The following is an 18996-nucleotide window of genomic DNA, read 5'->3' as shown; positions in this document are numbered from 1 at the left end:
ATGGACTGTTTCCTCTATACCTTTGATAAAGCTGTATACTGGAGAGTGAAACGTGTCAGAAAGGAGCCAGTGCACAGGACCCCAGCATTTCCATCCTTGACTATTGCTTTACTCGAACCAGCCAGCCTACCCATTTTAACCTTGGATTAAAATTGTGCTCCCACTTTGGCACTCACACCGCACCTAGGGCCTTATTCAGATCTGAGCTCAGTACAAATTTGTTTGGAAAATGGGCAAAACCAGGTGCACTGCAGGTGGGGCAGATGTAACATGTACAGAGAGAGTTACATTTTGGTGGGGTGTGCTGAAACTGAAATCTAAATTGCAGTGTAAAAATGATGCAGCCAGTATTTACCCTGCACAGAACCAAAAAAACTTACACAAATCTAACTCTCTCTATACATGTTACATCTGCCCCACCTGCAGTGCACATGATTTTGCCCATTTTCCAAACAAATTTGTACTAAGCTCAGATCTGAATAAGGCCCCTAGTGAGGACATCAGCTGCACATGAAATCTTATGCAGATTACAAGCAGTTGTGTCCTAATTATTACCTATTTGAAGCTAACCTTCTCTAACCATACCACAATTACTTGGTACTATTGGCTTCCACAGGCAGCAAAATAGGAACAGGACCATTGGTCCGGTCCACTGCATATTCTATTGATTACCACTGCCCCACCCCACACATGCTTTTATTACCATTACTATTATTATTTTTTTATTATTGTTATTACTAATATATTAATTGTCTAGTGCAGTGGTTCCTAACCCTGGTCCTCAAGTACCCCCAACAGTACACGTTTTCCAGGTCACCCAGCAGGTGCACAGATTATTCAGGCACATTTTAAAAGATCCACAGGTGGAGCTAATTATAGCACTTGTGATTCTGTATGGAGACCTGCAAAACATGCACTGTTGGGGGTACTTGAGGAGCAGGGTTGGGAACCACTGGTCTAGTGTGTTGATAAAATATTTTTACTGTGAACTTCTCAAGCACCACTTCATCTTTGTTTGCATTTACCTTTTCTTTGGGACTGACTCCCCCACTTTTAAGTGGCTTCTTCTGGCGATACACCCCTGGTAGTGCCCGCTAACGCTACTTAGGTACATAGGGGGTTATTCTAGTTCACTCTTTCTGACAAAATTCTTCTTAGATGGACAAAACCATGTGCACTGCAGATGGCAGATGTTACTTGTGCAGAGAGAATCAGATTTGGGTGGGGTTTTACTTCAAAGTGAGATCTATATTGCAGTGTAAAAATAAAGCAGTCAGTATTTACCCTGAACAGAAACAAAATAACTCACCCAAATCTAATTCTCTTTGCACATTTTACATCTGTCCCCCTGCAGTGCACATGGTTTTGTCCATCTAAGAAGGAGTTTGTCAGAAAGAGTGAACTAGAATAAGGCCCTTATGCTGGCCACACATCAGACCAACTGTCCTCCAACCATCCAACTAGTTAGAAATAGAAAGTGTATAAGACCCTTTCTGTGCGCAAATAGGCCGCCCAAATGGGTATTCCCTTTAGGTGTCCTCCCACCTGTTTATAAATGGTACAGAAAAAAAGAGTTTGGGATAAACCCGCTATAGACGCCACTAGTGTGAAGAGGAAATTTAAGAAATGTGCATCCCTTATAGGGAGGTACCGTTCCTCTTCTCCGTATCAGTCAATCAGGGGTCAACCAGACAGACAGGCTTTGGATCAACAAGTATCTTTAGAAATCCTTGTCCCTTTTTCTCTCCTTAAGGTATCTCATCAGAGGTACATGAGAAATCAGATTAGGGATATTCTCATGTAAAGCATGGATGTCAGGGGTAGCGTCTGGTCCCGTCCGGATTCGGTTCCAAAAGTGTCCCCTCTGATGGTAATGTTGAACTCTTTCTCCAGCAAGCCCTGCTCAGCCCGATCACCGATCGGACGGAATAAAAACCTGGTACTGGATAGGAGCAAATGTAATTTGTAATTCAGTCATTTGTTTCCATATCAGAAAATGGACAACAACTGTCACTCAGACAATGTACTGTAGTTGGACCTATTTGATTTAAACAATTTCACGGAATGTTTTTGTCCATTCTGCTGAGTTTGTGAGCAAATTGCTTATTGGCATTTGCCCCCATACAGTACCAGATTTTCAGTCCAACTAACCAACTAGTTGGATGGTTGGAGGAAAGTTGGTCTGATGTGTGGCCAGCATTAGGCAGGCTGAGTTATCTATGTTTCTTTATGTCTACATGTGCCACAGTACCCTACCAAGACAGCCCAATCGATTTATAATTCATTACTAGTTGCCACACTGCCACAGCCATTCTTATGGCCCCTCACAATGTTGACGCCCAGTATGGGTGTCCCCTTTAATCCCCCTGTTGCCACACCTGCCCCCTTGTATCACAGATAGGGACAGCACCAGAATGGGCTCCATTGATACTGGTAGTACTGCTAATACACTAGTAGTACAGATATTGATAGTACTGATACACTGATAGTTCTGATACCAACCACAATGGCACTGATACTCTGTTAGTACTGATACAAAACTGGTACTGATAGAGGTAATACTTATATTACACTGGTACTGATAATCTGGTAGTATTGATACTACACTGGTACTGATAAATTTATATACTGATACCACACTGGCACATACACTAATCGTACAGATACTGACAATATTAACACTGGTACTAGAACTACTACTGATACTCTGTACTGATACGTCACCTGCTGGGTGTTTACTAATACTACTGATACAGGATACAGCGCGCCACCTACTGGGTGGTGGTCACTAGTACACAGGTTAGGATAAAGCGCGTCAGACGGCCCCTAGATCTGACTAATCCAACAAGGCGGCTGTCTGGCCGTCGCGCAGTTTCTACGTCATCGAGTGCGCGCAGGACTTGTGTTATACGGACATTATGGTAGAGTTCCGGTGGACAACGGACATCATCTAGGGGTTATCATGACCATATGTCACTTCTTCCTCCAGGGTCGCTGCCGGTATGGGGAGCGATGCTGGAACGAGCATCCGAGAGAGGGGCGCCAGCAACCCCAGGGCCGGTACCAGCAGCAACAACAACAGCAGCACCATCAGCAAATCCCCCCAGGTCTGTTATTGTGCTGTAGTAATGAGTGTCCTGGTACTAGTAGTGGCTGTCCTGGGAGTGTTGTCACCTGCACCTGACTTAATCCCAGGTCCTGTGTGATTGGGGGACTTCATTTTTATACATCCCCAAATATGATTATTATCATATCTTACCTTTGTGTACATGTAACATACGGTATCCAATGATGAGATGCTGCTTTTGACCCCATCCCTGGACCATACGGCAGGGCTGTAATCTGTCCCTCTGAATCTTCCAGATGACGCTGTCTCCCACCCGTATAAGAGGTTACTGCAGGGAGCAGTTCCAGGGCTGTACCATTCTGATTTTAACCAATCTCTTTAAATATTGAACTGGGATGGATATATTATTGCTAGACTTGACACAACCACTGCTAGTTGTCCCCTTTGCCATGAGACTTGCACCACCATCCCCTGATCAGACAAGCCGCATTACCTGAAGGTACAGTATTTGTGTAGTGCAGTGGTCTCCAACTTTTTTGGGGGCTTGAGCTACTCGCAGCAAAATTAGCCACCCGTAGAGCTAAAAGAAAAAAAAATTGCCTAATGACCAACTAATGCCCTTTACACATTATGCCACACACTGTAATGCCCCTGACACATTATGCCACACTGCAATGTCCAATATGCCGCATACATATCTTCCAACACTGGAGGCAGGGGCGTAACTATAGCACTGCAGCGGTCGCGGGAAAGGGGGGGCGCTGTGCATGTGGGGGCGCCGGGGTCTGCGGTGCTATAGTAATGCCCCCGCCCCCCCATCCCCCCGCAGGCTTACCTGTCTGCGCGTCCCGGCTCCCCTCCTGGCTTCAACCAATTCTATGGAGACGGACCCCGATAAAATGGCCGCCCCATAAAGCAGACAGTTCTCTGAAACTGTCTGCGGTGTGGGGGCGGCCATTTTATCGTGGTCCGTCTGCATAGAATTAATTGAAGCCAGGAGGGGAGCCGGGACGCGCAGACAGGTAAGCCTGCGGCGATGGGGGGGGGGCACGGGCGGCAGGGGGGGGAGGTGCCCCACCATTAATGGCGGTTGGGGCGCCCCACACCAAGCTACGCCACTGACTTGAGGCAGAGAAGAAGAGACATGACTTACTATTGTGGAACTCCTACGAAGCCAAATCACCCATTTCATCCACTATGGTGGCATTGCCAGTGCTCTGAGAGCTGCTGGCCATGCCCCCAGCCTCGCTGAATAGATGCTGAGCCATATATACACATGCCACCAGCAGTGGCCGTTACACAATGCCGCCAATACACGCACTAATGCCATAAACACAATACCCCCCAGCAGGCTGCCTGATTGTGGTGCCATTGTAAATAAATACCCCATAGGCATGTGCCAAAAATAGGTGTAGTCACATACCGTGCGGCCAATGAAAGTAGGAAACACATATGCCCCCAATAGTGCAGTGCCAGCTATACACATATGCCCCCAATAGTGCCAGATACACATATGCCTCCAAAATAGTGCCAGGTATGCCCCCAATAGTGCCAGGTGTGCTCCCAATAGTGGCAGATGCATATGCCCCCATTATAGTGCCAGGTATGCCCCCAATATACTGCCGGGTATGCCCCCACTATACTGCCAGGTATGCCCCCACTGTGCCAGCAGCAGCATAACTATCCTTTCTACCCTAGAGAGTAGAGATGGCTACCTCCCCCTGGAGTCCAGATGGGATGGAGTTGGTCCGGCTCGCTATCACTGGTGACGTTCTGAGGGCAGGAGAGCACAGCTTGGCGCATGCCTCTCCTTCCCCTCACTTTTCTCCCTGTGACTCGGCCGTCAGCAAATCAACAGTCCAGTCAGTCACAGGGATACATGTGAGGGGAAGGAGAAGCGCACAGTGTGCTCTCCTCACCTCAGAAGGGAAGCTGGCGGCGGGCAATGGACGGAGGGTGGGAGGAAGGAGGCAGAGTGGACAGGCCGACGGGCGGGTGGGCTGAAGTGATCGAGCTACCGGTTTCTCGCGAGCGATGGGTTGGTGACCACTGGTGTAGTACTTACCAGACCTGTGCGGATTAGATGGGGATACAACCTTCCTGTTGGGGAAAACCTCACACATTGGGCCTTATTCTGGTTGGTTCGGACGGATGCGTATTTGCGGACTGGAACCGAGTGTTCTTAGCCCCGCCTTCCGTACGGATTGCTCTCACCGTCCGAATGCAGACTGCGACACAGTGAATGAAGACACAGACCGAACAGACTGCGAGTAGATTTTTCATGTGAACACCTCCTCCATGTGTGGGAACCTCCCCATCATTCGATGGTCGCTGACCATCGAATGATGGACCGAATGGTCGTGCATTTCTCCGTGCAAAAGCAGGGATATGGGCGGGCAGCTGGCATCCGGCTATGTCATATGTCCGCCCCCACACATGCGTCACGGCCGCATTACCATACGTACGCCGAGAGTTTTCATGGGAACGTCCATGAAACGTGGGGCGTACGCATATGGTAATGAGCCCAAACAGCCCTTCACGCCCCTCTCCACCCCCTGTTTGGATTGTACAGAATTCACGCTGTATTCGGACGTGCACGGATACGCCTCTGCACATGCGCAAACACCAACCATCGGCCGTCCGTACGCATTCGGAGCCATCCGAACAAACCAGAATAAGGCCCATTGAGTGCTTATTTACAGAAGCCACACATCTTAACCCAAGATTAAAGCTGATGCATTGGCAAAGTAATTCCAATGCAGATGGTGATTTGAACTGAAATGTCATCTGGTTTAGGCAGAGTAATATAAAGAATGCAGTTTTTTTTCCCATTTTTCTTTCAGTTCTTATAGTGAAGCTGTTGAACATTGACTGTTCTACAAGGTTGCAGCTTACACAAGATTTACTGGAAAATTAAATGTTTTATTCACCTCCATCTGAGACAACCCCATATTAATGTTTTGTAGACAATGGTGATTTAAGTTGGCTCTGCGGATTCAGTATGAAATCTCGGCGGTCGGGATCCTGGCGTTCAAAATCCCGACGCCAGAATCCCAACAAGGGGGGGACGTGGATTGCGCCCCCCCCCCCCCCCTTGCGGGCTCGCTGCGCTCACCACGTAGCGGGCCCGGTGCCTCGCTACGCTCGGCACGCTAATTTATTCTCCCTCCAGGGGTGTCGTGGATTTCGGCGGTCGGGATCCCGACCGCCGGGATCCCGGCCGCCGGGATTTTAACTGCATCCCGGCTCTGCACCACATTATCAGTGCGACAGACAGCACAGGAGAGGAGTGAAGGGCTGATAAACACACACACACACACTGCATAATAAGTAAACCCAAGTCATTTTTTTTCAATAGTATTCAGGCCATGAACAATTTAAGTCCAGGTCCATAAACTGAACGATTAGTTGTTTAAACCAGTCGTTACGTTTGCTGGCATTCATGCACGACTATATGCAGAGAGTGGCCAGCTTACAACCTGAATTAGTTAGTTGTGAACTGAAAATCTGAACAGAATTGTAACAATGGAATTATATCTGGACCGCAAAAGATGCTTCATTACAACGTATCTGGTAATCATGTATATTTAACAAACTTTTACATGTGCCATTTATTATATATACAATTGTTTTATAGCTAGTTCAACAAAATGGACTGCACCAGGTTACTCAAAGCCTACAACATGGACTAACAGAGATGACAACAAGACATCGTTTGGGAACTTTGATAGAAACAGAAACTTTAAACCCAGTGCCTCTTCAGGATCCTTTTCAACCCAGAACATCTATTCTGTATTGGCCACCAAGGATCATACAAAAGATCATTCCCAGGATAATCAGACAGACCGAGATGGGACCTTCTAGTTAGTATTTAAAGCTCTTATTGTACGTCTTCTAAATTCTGGGGGTGGTGGGGGGGGGGGGTGGCTTGTGTCTGCGTCTAGCCTAAACTATAGCTGAACTCTAAAAGGTATTGCTGACTTGGTGGAAGATAAAATTGCTCATTCTCCCTTGACAGAGAGCGGCACCTACTTAGTCCCAAGTTTTCTGTAGAAGCATCAGGTCTTCTGAACCGTTCTCTGTCTGAGGTGGTCCTGTCTGTGGCGATTTCCTTACTACTTTAAGTCTATAAAATGCATATCTCCATACATATTCTAGCACAGCGTCATCTGTTTCCATGATTATTATTTTTTTGGCTAGCTGTTCATGGGCGGTATGAAATGCAGTGCGGGATGCCAGATGAATTTGGAGATTTTTTTATTTCTTTTTTATATGGGCAATCACTTACATGGCATGGTTTTGCCTTGTAATTGATTGCAAAGTCCGAGTTCAGCCGGCATCCCACATTACATTCTGCCTCGTGTGTCTGTTTGAACACCTCTCCAATAGCCTTTACCAAAGTACCGGTAGTTCTTTATGGCTGCTCTCGGGAAGATGGTAGGATTTTGTCAGACACAGAACAGCTCAGAGAATTCCCTAACTATGGCCATGTGGTTGCATTCGTAATACAGCGAAAATCCATCTGGCTCCTTCTCAGCGCATACGGTTTTTACTGGTATTGTCAGACCCAGCCAACATGGTATCGTCGTTGCCCAAAAATACAAGTGTGTTTTTTTTTTTTTTTTTTTTTTTTCATATATATTGAGTGAAAATATGGAGCTATAACTTACCAGTTAGACAAAATTTATGATAAACCTGATCATCGCAAAAAATTACTTTGCCTACGTATATAATTGTACTTCATAATGTGCGTTAACCTTTCCTATTGCTCTCATAGTGAGGACCTCTTGCTTGACTTGGAGAACTGGGAAACTTCTCTGCAGTGGAAGTTCTCTGCATATTCGGTCTCAAAGGAGAAGTGTAATGTACCAGGTAATCCATAATATCATTTATTTATTTTATGAACAGTTTCTTATATAGCGCGCACATATTCCGCAGCGCTTTACAGTGAATAGTTATGCGCAAAAACAGATAACGAATTACTGTACAAGACAATTTAGGACAAGTACATGGTTAAATATGGATAGTTGCATCAGGAGACAGGACTCTGAAGCAATCATTAGGGTAGCAGAGAAATATATTCTAAGAAAGAATGAGGAGAGAGGGCCCTGCTCGTGAGATTCTATAGGGGAGGGTTAGACAGACAGGGTGACACAGAAGGGAGAGAAGTGAGCATAAACAAAAGTTTAGGATGAGATGGTTGGGTTTTATGTGGGAGGGTGGGAAGAAGTTAAGTCTTTGATATTTTAAATCTAAGAAAGCGCTGGTTCACCAAGAGTAGATCGCAGAGAGACAGTTGGAAATATGAGTGAGGCTAGAGGGAGAGGTAGATGCCAGTATTAACAGCATAGGTGTGATAGTGGAAGTCTCTCACCCAGAGAGGACATGTAGAGATGGAGAAGAAGAGGACCAAGAATAAATTCTTGGGGGACACCTACTATCAATGGAAGAGCAGGAGAGGTGAAGTCATTAGAGATACAGCTGGGCATTTTCAAAACTGACAGTGCAAATACATAGTGTTCATTCTAACACCTGCCATCTTTGAAAACCCATGCAGTTCCTCTTCCCTGCCTGGGATGTCGCTCTCTGCTGTGATTTTTCTAGCGAAGATCTGGTTTGCATATCAGTGCTGATCTACTTGACCACACTGTGCTAGAAGCACTACAGCAGACAGCGACACCCCAGGCAGGGAAGAGGAACTGCATGGGTTTTCAAAGATGGCAAGTGCTAGAATGAACACTAAATGCCAGCATTTACCATGATTGTAAAAGTTGTTTGCAGATGTAAAAATGGTGATATTACGGCTGAATAGCCAGATTATGCAGCCAGGAGTAGTATGGCTGTGAGAATGAAGTGAGCTCACTCAAAGCGGTCTTTGGTTTTCTGCGTAGTTGTTGTGTTTTTTATTTTTTTGTTTGTTTTTTCTGTCCTTCTGTTTTGGTTATGTTTAAATTATGTTGCACATTGAAAAAAAAAAAAATATGCGCAATGCTACACCATGAACACAGCCTATACGCAAATGCTTCTTTAGTCATGTACACATAAAATGTCAACATGCCTGGAAAAATCCCTGGAGCGAGCCAAAATTAAAATTTAAAGCTGGTGCCTGACTTTTATATATAAATATCTGTTTTCTCTGGATCTTCTTTTTTTTTTTTTTTTACCGTGATTTTGGGGTATATTCAATTGATGTCGGTTCCATTCTGAAATTCTTGGATCTAACATTTTCTATTCAATGCAGCCGCCAAATCCAGATGTCGGATTTGGCCACTGATTGATGCTCACACGGCCAGCGCTGGGACCGGGTGAGCGCATCGGCGGGAGGTGGCAGGAGGCAGTATATGCGAGGATGGCACTGTGTAAGCTGCTGCTGCTCACCCGGCGCCGTCTTCCCTACCTCAATCAGACCTCTTTTCATATAGGATTGAGATTCCCGGAAACATGGCCAAAACCTTTCGGTTTTGGCTGTTTTTCTGGCAAAAGCAGGTGGATTGGAGACTATTCCACCAATCCAATTGGTTTTCTGCAGGTCGGAACATTCCAACCTATCGAGGAAAAAACAGCAAGCATTGAATAGGTCGGAACTCTCTTCTGACCTATTCTAGTTGGAAACTGCCGTCATTGAATATATGCCTTTGACTCTCTTAAAATAAATATTTGGTGTATTTCTGTAATAACCAGCTAGGTGGTGCTAGTTGGCCACCTGTACAGGCCTGGGAATAAGGCCTGCTATCCCACAGGCTTGATAAGGTATGGTGAGTCCCAGGAGAGACAAGCAGCTTGTAGGGATCAGTATGCATGACAGATGCTAGCGTGGGCCTGGAGTATGACCTGCAGGAGAACTGACTATCTGAGGAAGAACCCCATAAGCTTGTGGACTGTATAAACAAATAAGCTCTGTATGTATATAAACCTCTTATTGAGGAACTCCTAATGGTATTATTGCTACTCGGCACTGGAGCTTTGACAACTGTTTTGGCTGCACTCCTTAGATTCCACACTTTTACTAGCCCTCTCTGATCCAGCATAGACGAGCCTCTTCACAGTGGTGCGCTACCTAGTTATGACGCCCTTTCCCCAGTTTTAGATGGTAGAAAAAGGTGGTGTTATATGTGCTATACATACCCATTAAATATGATCTATACACCAAAAAATGACAATGGCTGTAGATCTTCTAGTTGCTCAATCATTAGAATATTTGTTAAGCATTATTTGAGGCAACACAACATTTACAGTACTGGAGAGTCTGCATAACTAACCATTCAAAAATATAAAACTGGGCATAAATTATTTAAGAACTGCAAGGTTTTTGGAGTTGCAGACATGAGGTAGAGTGGACCCAATGCTTCTAGGGGTTCCTCCGGTTAAACCCCTATACTTAAAACTTTTGGCTGTTAGGTTTTGATGTTTCCAGAAGGTTCTATGTATGTGGGCAGAAATTTTCATTTGACAAACGAACATGTTGTATCCTTTTGTTATAGGTTTCACGGACGTATCGCCTGAAGAGCTGCGCCTGGAATATTCTGCCTCTCGGGAACAAGGACTACTTCAGAACTATGTAAATTGGCAAAATAAAGTGTATTTGCTTTTCTAAATGAGTAGTTATTTTATAAGCAGTAATTGTTGACAAACAGAATGGTAATGCTGTGTACAGACTTGTACAATCTGCATGAGATCCAGATGAGATTTTGACTATGTATACAATTTAGACTATGTATACAATTTAGACTATCTGCATACATTATAGTGCAGATCTGCACTATATATTCTATGCAGCCAAGACTTTCTGCATGAGATCCAGATGAGATTTTGACTATATAGTCAAAAACTCATCTGGATCTCATGCAGATTGTACAAGTGTGTACACACCATAACATCTGTAGGGTGACTGTAAATTTCTTACCGCACAATAAAACTTGGTAATTCAATTTTGCAACACCAACTTCACATTTACTTGCACTGTAAAATACCTGAATTACCTGAATTTGCCCAATAAGATGCATTTTCTTAAAAGCAAGTTGCCCGACACTACAAGATTCTAACGCGACCTGACGTACCAAGATCGGCTTTTTTGTGTGACTGCAGCAAAGATGTTTGAGGACATGTATGTAGGGTCCAAAATGTCATTCAGGTCATAGCACATGATCTTAGTGTGTGAATTTCATTCTTGCCAGTTAGATTTGAAATAGTTACTTGCGCTTTGGCTGTAATTAACTGTGTGCTATGTTTTCCTTTTGCTAGGTAAATTCAGTTCATACTCTGACAAGCCAATGGAAAGGGCGGATACATGAACTTAAGAACCTGAATCATGCAAGTAAATCAGCACTGGTATGAAAATACATCTTAAATGGTTTCAGATGGTATTCCTGTCTGTACTGACTGCTTTGTGTTACTGATGTGACCGCAACATGCATGGCCTGTTTCCTGTGACTTGCAGGAAGGGAAGTGGGACAGAATTAGTACTGCATTCTTTGGTCCCCACATTACACCAGGCCTCAGACTATCAGCATAGCTGTATATCAGCATAGCTGTATATATCCCTGAAGGGCCATGTAGCCTAATAAGCATGGTTCATAGTGTTCCTCTCTTAGGGGTGGTATTCAATCGCCGGCGAGCATCTCCCATCAGGGAGATGCCCTATTCAATGCTGTCTTCCCCGACTGCATTGAGCAGGGTATCTCGGCAGAATGAGCCCGACATCACAAGCTGTCGGGCTCGTTCTGCCAAGAACAGCCGGGCAGTGACTAGCTGCCGGCTGCAGCTCGCCCCTTCTCGTCCCGCTGCAGACGGGACATTGAATCCCGCCTGCATGTTCTCGGTCGAGCTGAACGGGACTGGGTCACGGCGGTCGAGCAAGCTCGACTGCCGTGACCCTCACATAGAATGTTGCACAATAAGGGGGGTATTCAATGAGGGTTTTTTAATTTCTACGCAAGTAATGTTTTTAGTACAGCCCCTTCAATTGGCATTAATCTTATGTGACCTTCACCAGACCAAAAATGTTTTTCAGTACTAATGCTTTAGGGCTATTTCACACGCTCCGGCTCCTGCACGGCCAGGAAGCCGTGCCATTCACATGGGAAGGCCACGGCCCAGCCGCCGGGTTGCAGCTGGATCCCACCACTGGAAGGGATGGCTGCTGGGCTGTGGCTATCCCCTCCATTGTAAACTACGGTGTGCGGCACAGCTTCTTGGCCGTGCGGGATTTTGCCGCCTGGCAGTAGCCGGAGCGAGTGAAATGGCCCTTAAGTTGTGTGGTTTTTTTATTTAGGTTTTATCCTCAAATATAATTTTAGCTTGTGTTGTACTTTCTGATTTATTACAAATCTGCTAGTTTATTGTACCCTTTTCTATTGTTTAAAGTATAACCTAGTCTGTTCTTGTCTTCCTCAGCTTAATGAACTTAATAAACCAATTGCTAACCCAGCACCGACATTTGGAGGACTGCAGAAATCTGTCTTTGGGTCTTCCAGTAAGTTCTCACAGCTATCGTACAACCCATATTATAACTTTCATTAAAAAATAGATGATTGTACATCTTACAAGACTATATTAAGAGACAGACTAAACCTAGTTGTGCCCATACACGGAGCGATGTGTTAAAGCAGCATGCTTTTTGTACTAGATGCGATCTAATACAAAGAGTGCGTACTTCACATACTATTTGTGCTGTGCACAGTAGCGAGCATTAAAATCGCACCGGGAAAACACTTTGGGCGGCATAAGAAACAAAGTACTTTAGCAGGGTTAGCAATGGGCAAAAATAGTCGAGCAAAACAAAGAACAATAAAATAATACAAACAATGATGAGCAAAATGAAAAAGGGAGGTAGGACAATAGAATCAGAATCAGAATCATCTTTATTGGCCAGGTATACTTGCGTATGCTTGGAATTTTTTGTGGTAACAGTGCAGCATCAATCAGGGAACACAAAGGGGGTGGGAAGAGAGGCATAAACATACATCACATACATTTCACATGTTTCTAGAAAAGTTCCAGTTAGTATTTGGTATGTTCAATACGGTTTAGTTGGTGGACAGCTATTGGGAAGAAGCCTTTTGTAGTTCTTGTCGTCTTTGCTGGGATGGACCTAAAACGTCTGCCTGACGGAAGGGGTTCAAACAGGTTGTGGCCAGGGTGTAGCTTGTCCGCCAAGATCTTTCCTGCACGCTTATTGACCCTGGCTAGGTATAGTTCTTGGACAGTGGGGAGCTCCGCCCCAATGATCTTTTCTGCCATCCTCACCACTCTTTGCAACTTTCGTCTGTCATTCTCGTTTGCTCCTCCGAACCAGATTGTGATCGAGGAGCAAAGGACAGACTCTACTATGGCAGTGTAGAAGATGAGCAGCAGCTCCTGCGGGATGTTGAATTTCTTGAGTTGCCTCAGGAAGAACAACCGCTGCTGAGCCTTCTTGACAGTTGTAATGATGTTGGGACCCCATTTGAGGTCGCAGGAAATCTTTGTTCCTAGGAATTTGAAGGAGTCGACCCTCGACACTACTCTGTCAGATATTATGAGTGGGTGCATGGCATTTGGTTTCCTTCTGAAGTCCACCACCATCTCCACCGTTTTGAGGGGGTTGAGGTCAAGGTTGTTTCTGCTACACCATTTAGTTAGCCGATCCACCTCCCGTCTGTATGCCGACTCGTTTCCATCCATGATTAGGCCGATAACCGTTGTGTCGTCTGCAAATTTTATAATTTTTACTGACTGTTCTGCTGAGGTGCAGTCGTTTGTGTAGAGGGAGAAGAGCAGGGGGGAGAGGACACATCCTTGAGGGGCACCGGTGCTAATTGTGCATGTGTTTGAAATGAATGCGCCTGCTTTCACCGCCTGTTTCCTTTCAGTCAGGAAGTCAGTGATCCAGGAGCATGTAGGTTCTGGGACTCCTAGTGAACGGAGTTTTGGCTCCAGGATGTGAGGGATGATAGTGTTGAATGCCGAGCTGAAATCAACAAATAGTATCCTTGCATAGGTGCCTGGACTGTCCAGGTGCTGTAGAATGTGGTGCAGCCCTAGGTTGACTGCATCCTCGACACTTCTGTTTGCTCGGTAGGCAAACTGCAGGGGGTCGAGGTGAGCATTTGTAACAACTCTCAGGTGGTTCAGCACCATACGTTCAAGCACTTTCATGACCACTGATGTTAGTGCAATCGGCCTGTAGTCATTGAGGTCTTTCGCAGTTGAGCTCTTGGGAACCGGGACGATAATTGAGGCTTTGAAGCAGGTGGGGACCTTGCACATTTCTAGTGAAGTGTTGAAAATCCTGGTAAAGATAGGGGCGAGCTGTGTTGCACAGGTCTTGAGGGCAGATGGAGACACTCCGTCTGGGCCTCCAGCTTTCCTAGGGTTGACCCTCTTGAACATTCCTTCTACCTCTGTTTGGTCCACCTGGAGAGTCTGGGGGTGGCAGTTTTGGAAGGAGGGTGGGCAAGCCATTTTGCCCCGGTCAGGGGTAGGACTGATGCAGGTAGCTTCCTTCTCGAACCTGCAGTAGAAATCGTTCAGCTCGTTCACTAGTTTCTGGTGCATGGCGGAGGGGGTTCGAGAGATCTTGTAGTTGGTTATAGCTTGCATGCCTCTCCAAGCTGACGCGGGGTCGTTGGTAGACAGGTTGTTCGCCAGCTTGTCTGAGAATCTTTTTTTTGCCAGCTTGATTTCCCGTGTTAGGGAGTTCCTGGCCTGTTTGTACAGGACAATATCACCACTGCGATAGGCTTCTTCCTTTGCCCGACGGAGCTTCCTGAGTTGACCGCTGAACCATGGCTTGTTGTTGTTGAAGGTGCGTGCTGTTTTGATTGGCACGCACAGGTCCTCGCAGAAACTGATGTAGGCTGTCACTGTGTCGGTCAGATCGTCTAGGTTTGTAGCGGAGGATTCAAAGACTCCCCAGTCTGTGCATTCGAGACAAGCCTGAAGCTTCATTTTTGCCTCGTTTGTCCAGCTTTTGACTGATCTGACCACTGGTTTAGCTGACCTTAGCTTCTGGGTGTAAGTTGGTAGAAGGTGGACTATGCAATGGTCAGAGAGGCCCAGAGCTGCCCGGGGGATAGCCCGGTAAGTAGACTTGATAGTGGTGTAGCAGTGGTCTAAGGTACGTCCTTCCCTGGTGTGGCATCTGACTTGCTGTCTGTACTTCGGTAGCTCTTGGGACAGGTTGGCACTGTTGAAGTCGCCCATCACTATAAGCAGTGCTTCGGGATGTTTGAGTTCTGTGACTGTTATCCTGGTGGCCAGTTGGAGTTGGGCTTCTTTCGCATTTCCTTGGGGAGGTATATACACCCCCACCAGAACTATTGAGGCAAATTCCCGGGGGGAGTAGAATGGGTTGCATTTAATGATGAGTGTCTCTAGTTGAGGGCTGCTTGATTTACTCAGAGTTTTTACGTCGGTGCACCACCCTTCATTTATGAAGAAGCAGATACCTCCTCCCTTGGTTTTTCCGGTGAGCTCCTTGTCGCGGTCAGCCCTGAGGAGACTGTAGCCCGGCAGCATCACCGAGGAGTCGGCAATGAGTTCATCTAGCCATGTCTCAGTAAAGCATAGGATAGATGAGCCAGCAGTGCCTGATCTTGCATCATTTATGAGCAGGGACAGCTCATCCATCTTGTTTACAAGGGATCGGGTGTTCGAGAGTAGGATAGCTGGGAGTGCAGATCTGTGACCTCTGCGTCTCCACTTAACTAGGGCCCCAGCACGGCGGCCCCTCTTGCGAGTCCTGAGCCTCACATATCTTCCTGTCAGCCTAGCTGTTAGGTGGGGGGCCCCTCCAGGCCACTTGGCGGTGGTAGGGGCATGTCTGTTCCTACTGGAGGGAGCCAGCGCCCTGGCTGGGTTTGCCCTCATTGTTGTCAGGGGCTCAGTTCTGGCTATCTTCTCAGGTGGGCACTGAGTCACACCACTTCCTTTTTGGGCCCCCATAAGTAGGCCCTGGGGGTTTACTTTTCTGCTACCTCTGTGAATGGTTCTCCATGGTCGCCGGTCCACTCTCCAGCAACTGCCATTCAACTTTGCTGCATCCTTTCTGCACAGGGCAGCAAGGGCAGCATGGACTCTGAAGGCTGCCGATCTGCCCACGTCCCGCTCCGTCAGGCTCATATGGGTGGTCTGCACCAGGGGTGAGCTCCATTTCAGAAGGGCTTCTCTGCTGTGCTTGGTTACCACACTTGGCAGGGTCATCACACTCGAGGACAAGGACAGGGGGAGACAAGGGGAGACATGTAGTTTGGTTGAGCTGCACAGCTCCGAGGCAGCCTTCTGCGGCGCCATATTTGTGGTATCCAGTATGATGAAAACACTTTTACTCAAGTCTGTGAGTGCTCCAGGTTATTGCTGTGTTTGGTTGCTTTTTTCTTGTACAAAGATGTATTTTGCTATAATTTGCACAAGACTCGCGCTCCAGAACTTTCATTATGTTCGTATGATTAGTCTTTGCCCTGGTGAATCTGTATTGCTTAAACACAAGTTAGGGTTAGTTGTGCTAGTCAGTTGGATATATTGGGTAAGGGAGTCCTAGAATAGGAGGTAAGTTAAAAGCATAGTTACACTATGGCCCTTATTCTGGTTAATTCGCAGCTGGCGCTTGTTTGCACGGGACCGATGTTTTGCGCATGTGTATACGCTGGGTGGGTGCGTGCGAACTTGGCGAAAAATCTGTTTGCGGGGTGTGGCGAGGGCTTGGGATGCTGGACCAATACTATAAGTGAACACCCAGTGTTTCATTGGTGTTCCCATTCTAATCTGTCCATGATGCATGTGCCGGGGGCGGATAGCTGACAGAAATCCAAAGACTCAATATAGTATAAATGGCACTATAATGGAAACTACAGAGGAAGAGAGGGATCTAGGTGTCACTATTTCAGGGGACTTAAAAGCAGGTAGGCAATGTAACAAAGCAATGAAGAAGGCAAGTCAGATGCTTGGTTGCATAGGGAGAGGTATCAGCAGTAGAAAGAAAGAAGTAATAATGGCATAGGTCATTGGTACGACCTCACCTAGAGTATTGTGTTCAGTTCTGGAGGCCATATCTGCAGAAGGATATAAATACATTAGAGACTGTACAAAGAAGAGCAACTAAAATGGTGCATGGCCTACATCACAAAACGTACCAGGAAAGACTAAAAGATCTTAATATGTATACTTTAGAGCAGAGAAGGGAAAGTGGGGACATGATAGAAACTTTCAAATATATCAAGAACTTTAACAAGGTACAGGTGGGAGACATTCTTCACAGGAAGAGGAGCAACAGAACACGAGGACATGCACTGAAACTAGAGGGAGGAAGATTCAGGGGAAATGTGAGGAAGAATTTTTTCACAGAAAGAGTAGTAGATAAGTGGAATAGCCTACCATCAGAGGTGGTAGATGCAAATACAGTAGTACAATTTTAACATGCTTGGGATAAGCATATTGATATCCTTACATAAAAATAAGGATTAAATATGGTTTGAGGTAACATGTTTAAAAAAAGGGGCAGACTAGATGGGCCAAGTGGTTCTTATCTGCCGTCAAATTCTATGTTTCTATAACCGGTTGTCAGTTGCTCGCCCAAACCCTGCAATTCTGGACCACCCTTACATATGCGTGCGCCTTCACCATCATTCAATGGTCATGCGTCTGGATGTTCATGTACGCCAGCAACGAGTCAACCAGAATAATGGCCTTTGTGCATAGCAGTGCGTATAATACAGAAGGAAAGAGTCTTATGGGGCAGGCATACAAGGTTAGGGGCTTATACTTTCACATTACAAATAAACCAATTCTATATTTTAAAGGCACTTTTTTTTTTTTCTTCCAGCAGCAGCAGCCCTTCCATCAAGCAGCGCAGTACCATCTGCTTCCACCTTCAGCTTCAAACCAGATGCCCTGAGCACTGCAGGAAATGCAGGCTCCAGCTCCACCATTCCCAGTGCCGGAGCCTTCGGTACAAAGCCTGCAGTTGGTTTTGGCAACAAAATGAGCGCTGCTTCATTTTCTTTTGCCCCAACAACACAGTCAGGTGGTGCAGCGACTTTCCCAGGGTTTGGTGCAGCCAACATGGCTTCATCAACATTATCTAATTTAATTGGCTTTGGGGGGAGGCAGGGGCCTGCTGGCACAACAGTACCTACTGGATTTGGGAGTAGCGCAAGTGCTACATCAACATCTGGAGTTGCCTCAAGTTTTGGCTTTGGGAGCGCTGGTACTTCAGGGACTTCTACTTTTGGGGCACAGACTACAGCAGTGTCTGATCTATTTAAGGCCGCAGCTGTGAGTTCAGCTCCCGCTGTGTCAATGTTTGGACAAGCGTCGGCAGTCTCCGTCATCGGCACTGCTGTCAGCACCTCTACGCCACACCCCAGCTCCATCAACGCTTCATTTACACCCAAGGCTGACCTCTCTGCTGAAGACCTCTTGCAGTTTACAGCGAAAAGATTTACACTGGGAAAGATCCCTTTGCTACCGCCACCGGCAGATCTTTTAAGTGTTTAATCACCAATAATACAAAACTTTGTTTATATTGCTGGAGTTTCTTGCATTTTTTTTTTTTGCATATTGATGTATTATAATATTCCCACTCATGTCTGTGTTGCTGCCAATTTTATAGTTTTAATTTAGGCCCTTCTCGCAATAAATATTATTATTTTTACTCCGCAGTTTTACTGATTTATTTATTTATTTTGCTTGCCACAGGTTCTATTCTACCTCTATGGGGGTTGTGGACCCCCACAAGGGAGAATAGCTACTGTCGGGCATTTAAAACAGTTGGGATTCCAATGTCTGAGTACTGACCCCTGAATCCTGACTATTGGGCCGTCATCTGGCACCAGTGCACATAATTGTATGTAAGTGTCATATTTAGTTTCGTTTAACATTTTACCCTTCTTCCTTTGGTGTTAGCTATTCGAAAATACACCTGCATTTTCACCAGTGATATATATCTACAT

The 18996-nt window shown here is 45.9% G+C and overlaps 1 protein-coding gene across 2 annotated transcripts; it reads left to right on the top strand.

Moving 5' to 3' along the window:
- The first annotated feature begins 2800 nt into the window (after positions 1-2800).
- On the top strand, positions 2801-18698 carry NUP42 (nucleoporin 42). Of its 2 annotated transcripts, none has more exons than XM_083189173.1 (7): positions 2801-3107; positions 6705-6930; positions 7845-7939; positions 10549-10625; positions 11309-11395; positions 12461-12539; positions 17868-18698. In XM_083189173.1, the coding sequence occupies exons 1-7, from the start codon at positions 2963-2965 to the stop codon at positions 18539-18541; spliced, it is 1383 nt and encodes a 460-aa protein (XP_083045299.1). In that variant the 5' UTR covers positions 2801-2962; the 3' UTR covers positions 18542-18698. The 2 variants fall into 2 exon arrangements, with proteins under 2 accessions (XP_083045299.1, XP_083045300.1); XM_083189174.1 differs by having other exon boundaries at positions 2802-3107; positions 17871-18698.
- Positions 18699-18996: the final 298 nt, after the last annotated feature.

This window comes from Crinia signifera, chromosome 5, assembly GCF_055691185.1.
Source record: "Crinia signifera chromosome 5, ASM5569118v1, whole genome shotgun sequence".
In the NCBI taxonomy this organism is placed as follows: domain Eukaryota; kingdom Metazoa; phylum Chordata; class Amphibia; order Anura; family Myobatrachidae; genus Crinia; species Crinia signifera.
This window is presented reverse-complemented; position numbering and strand designations above follow the sequence as displayed.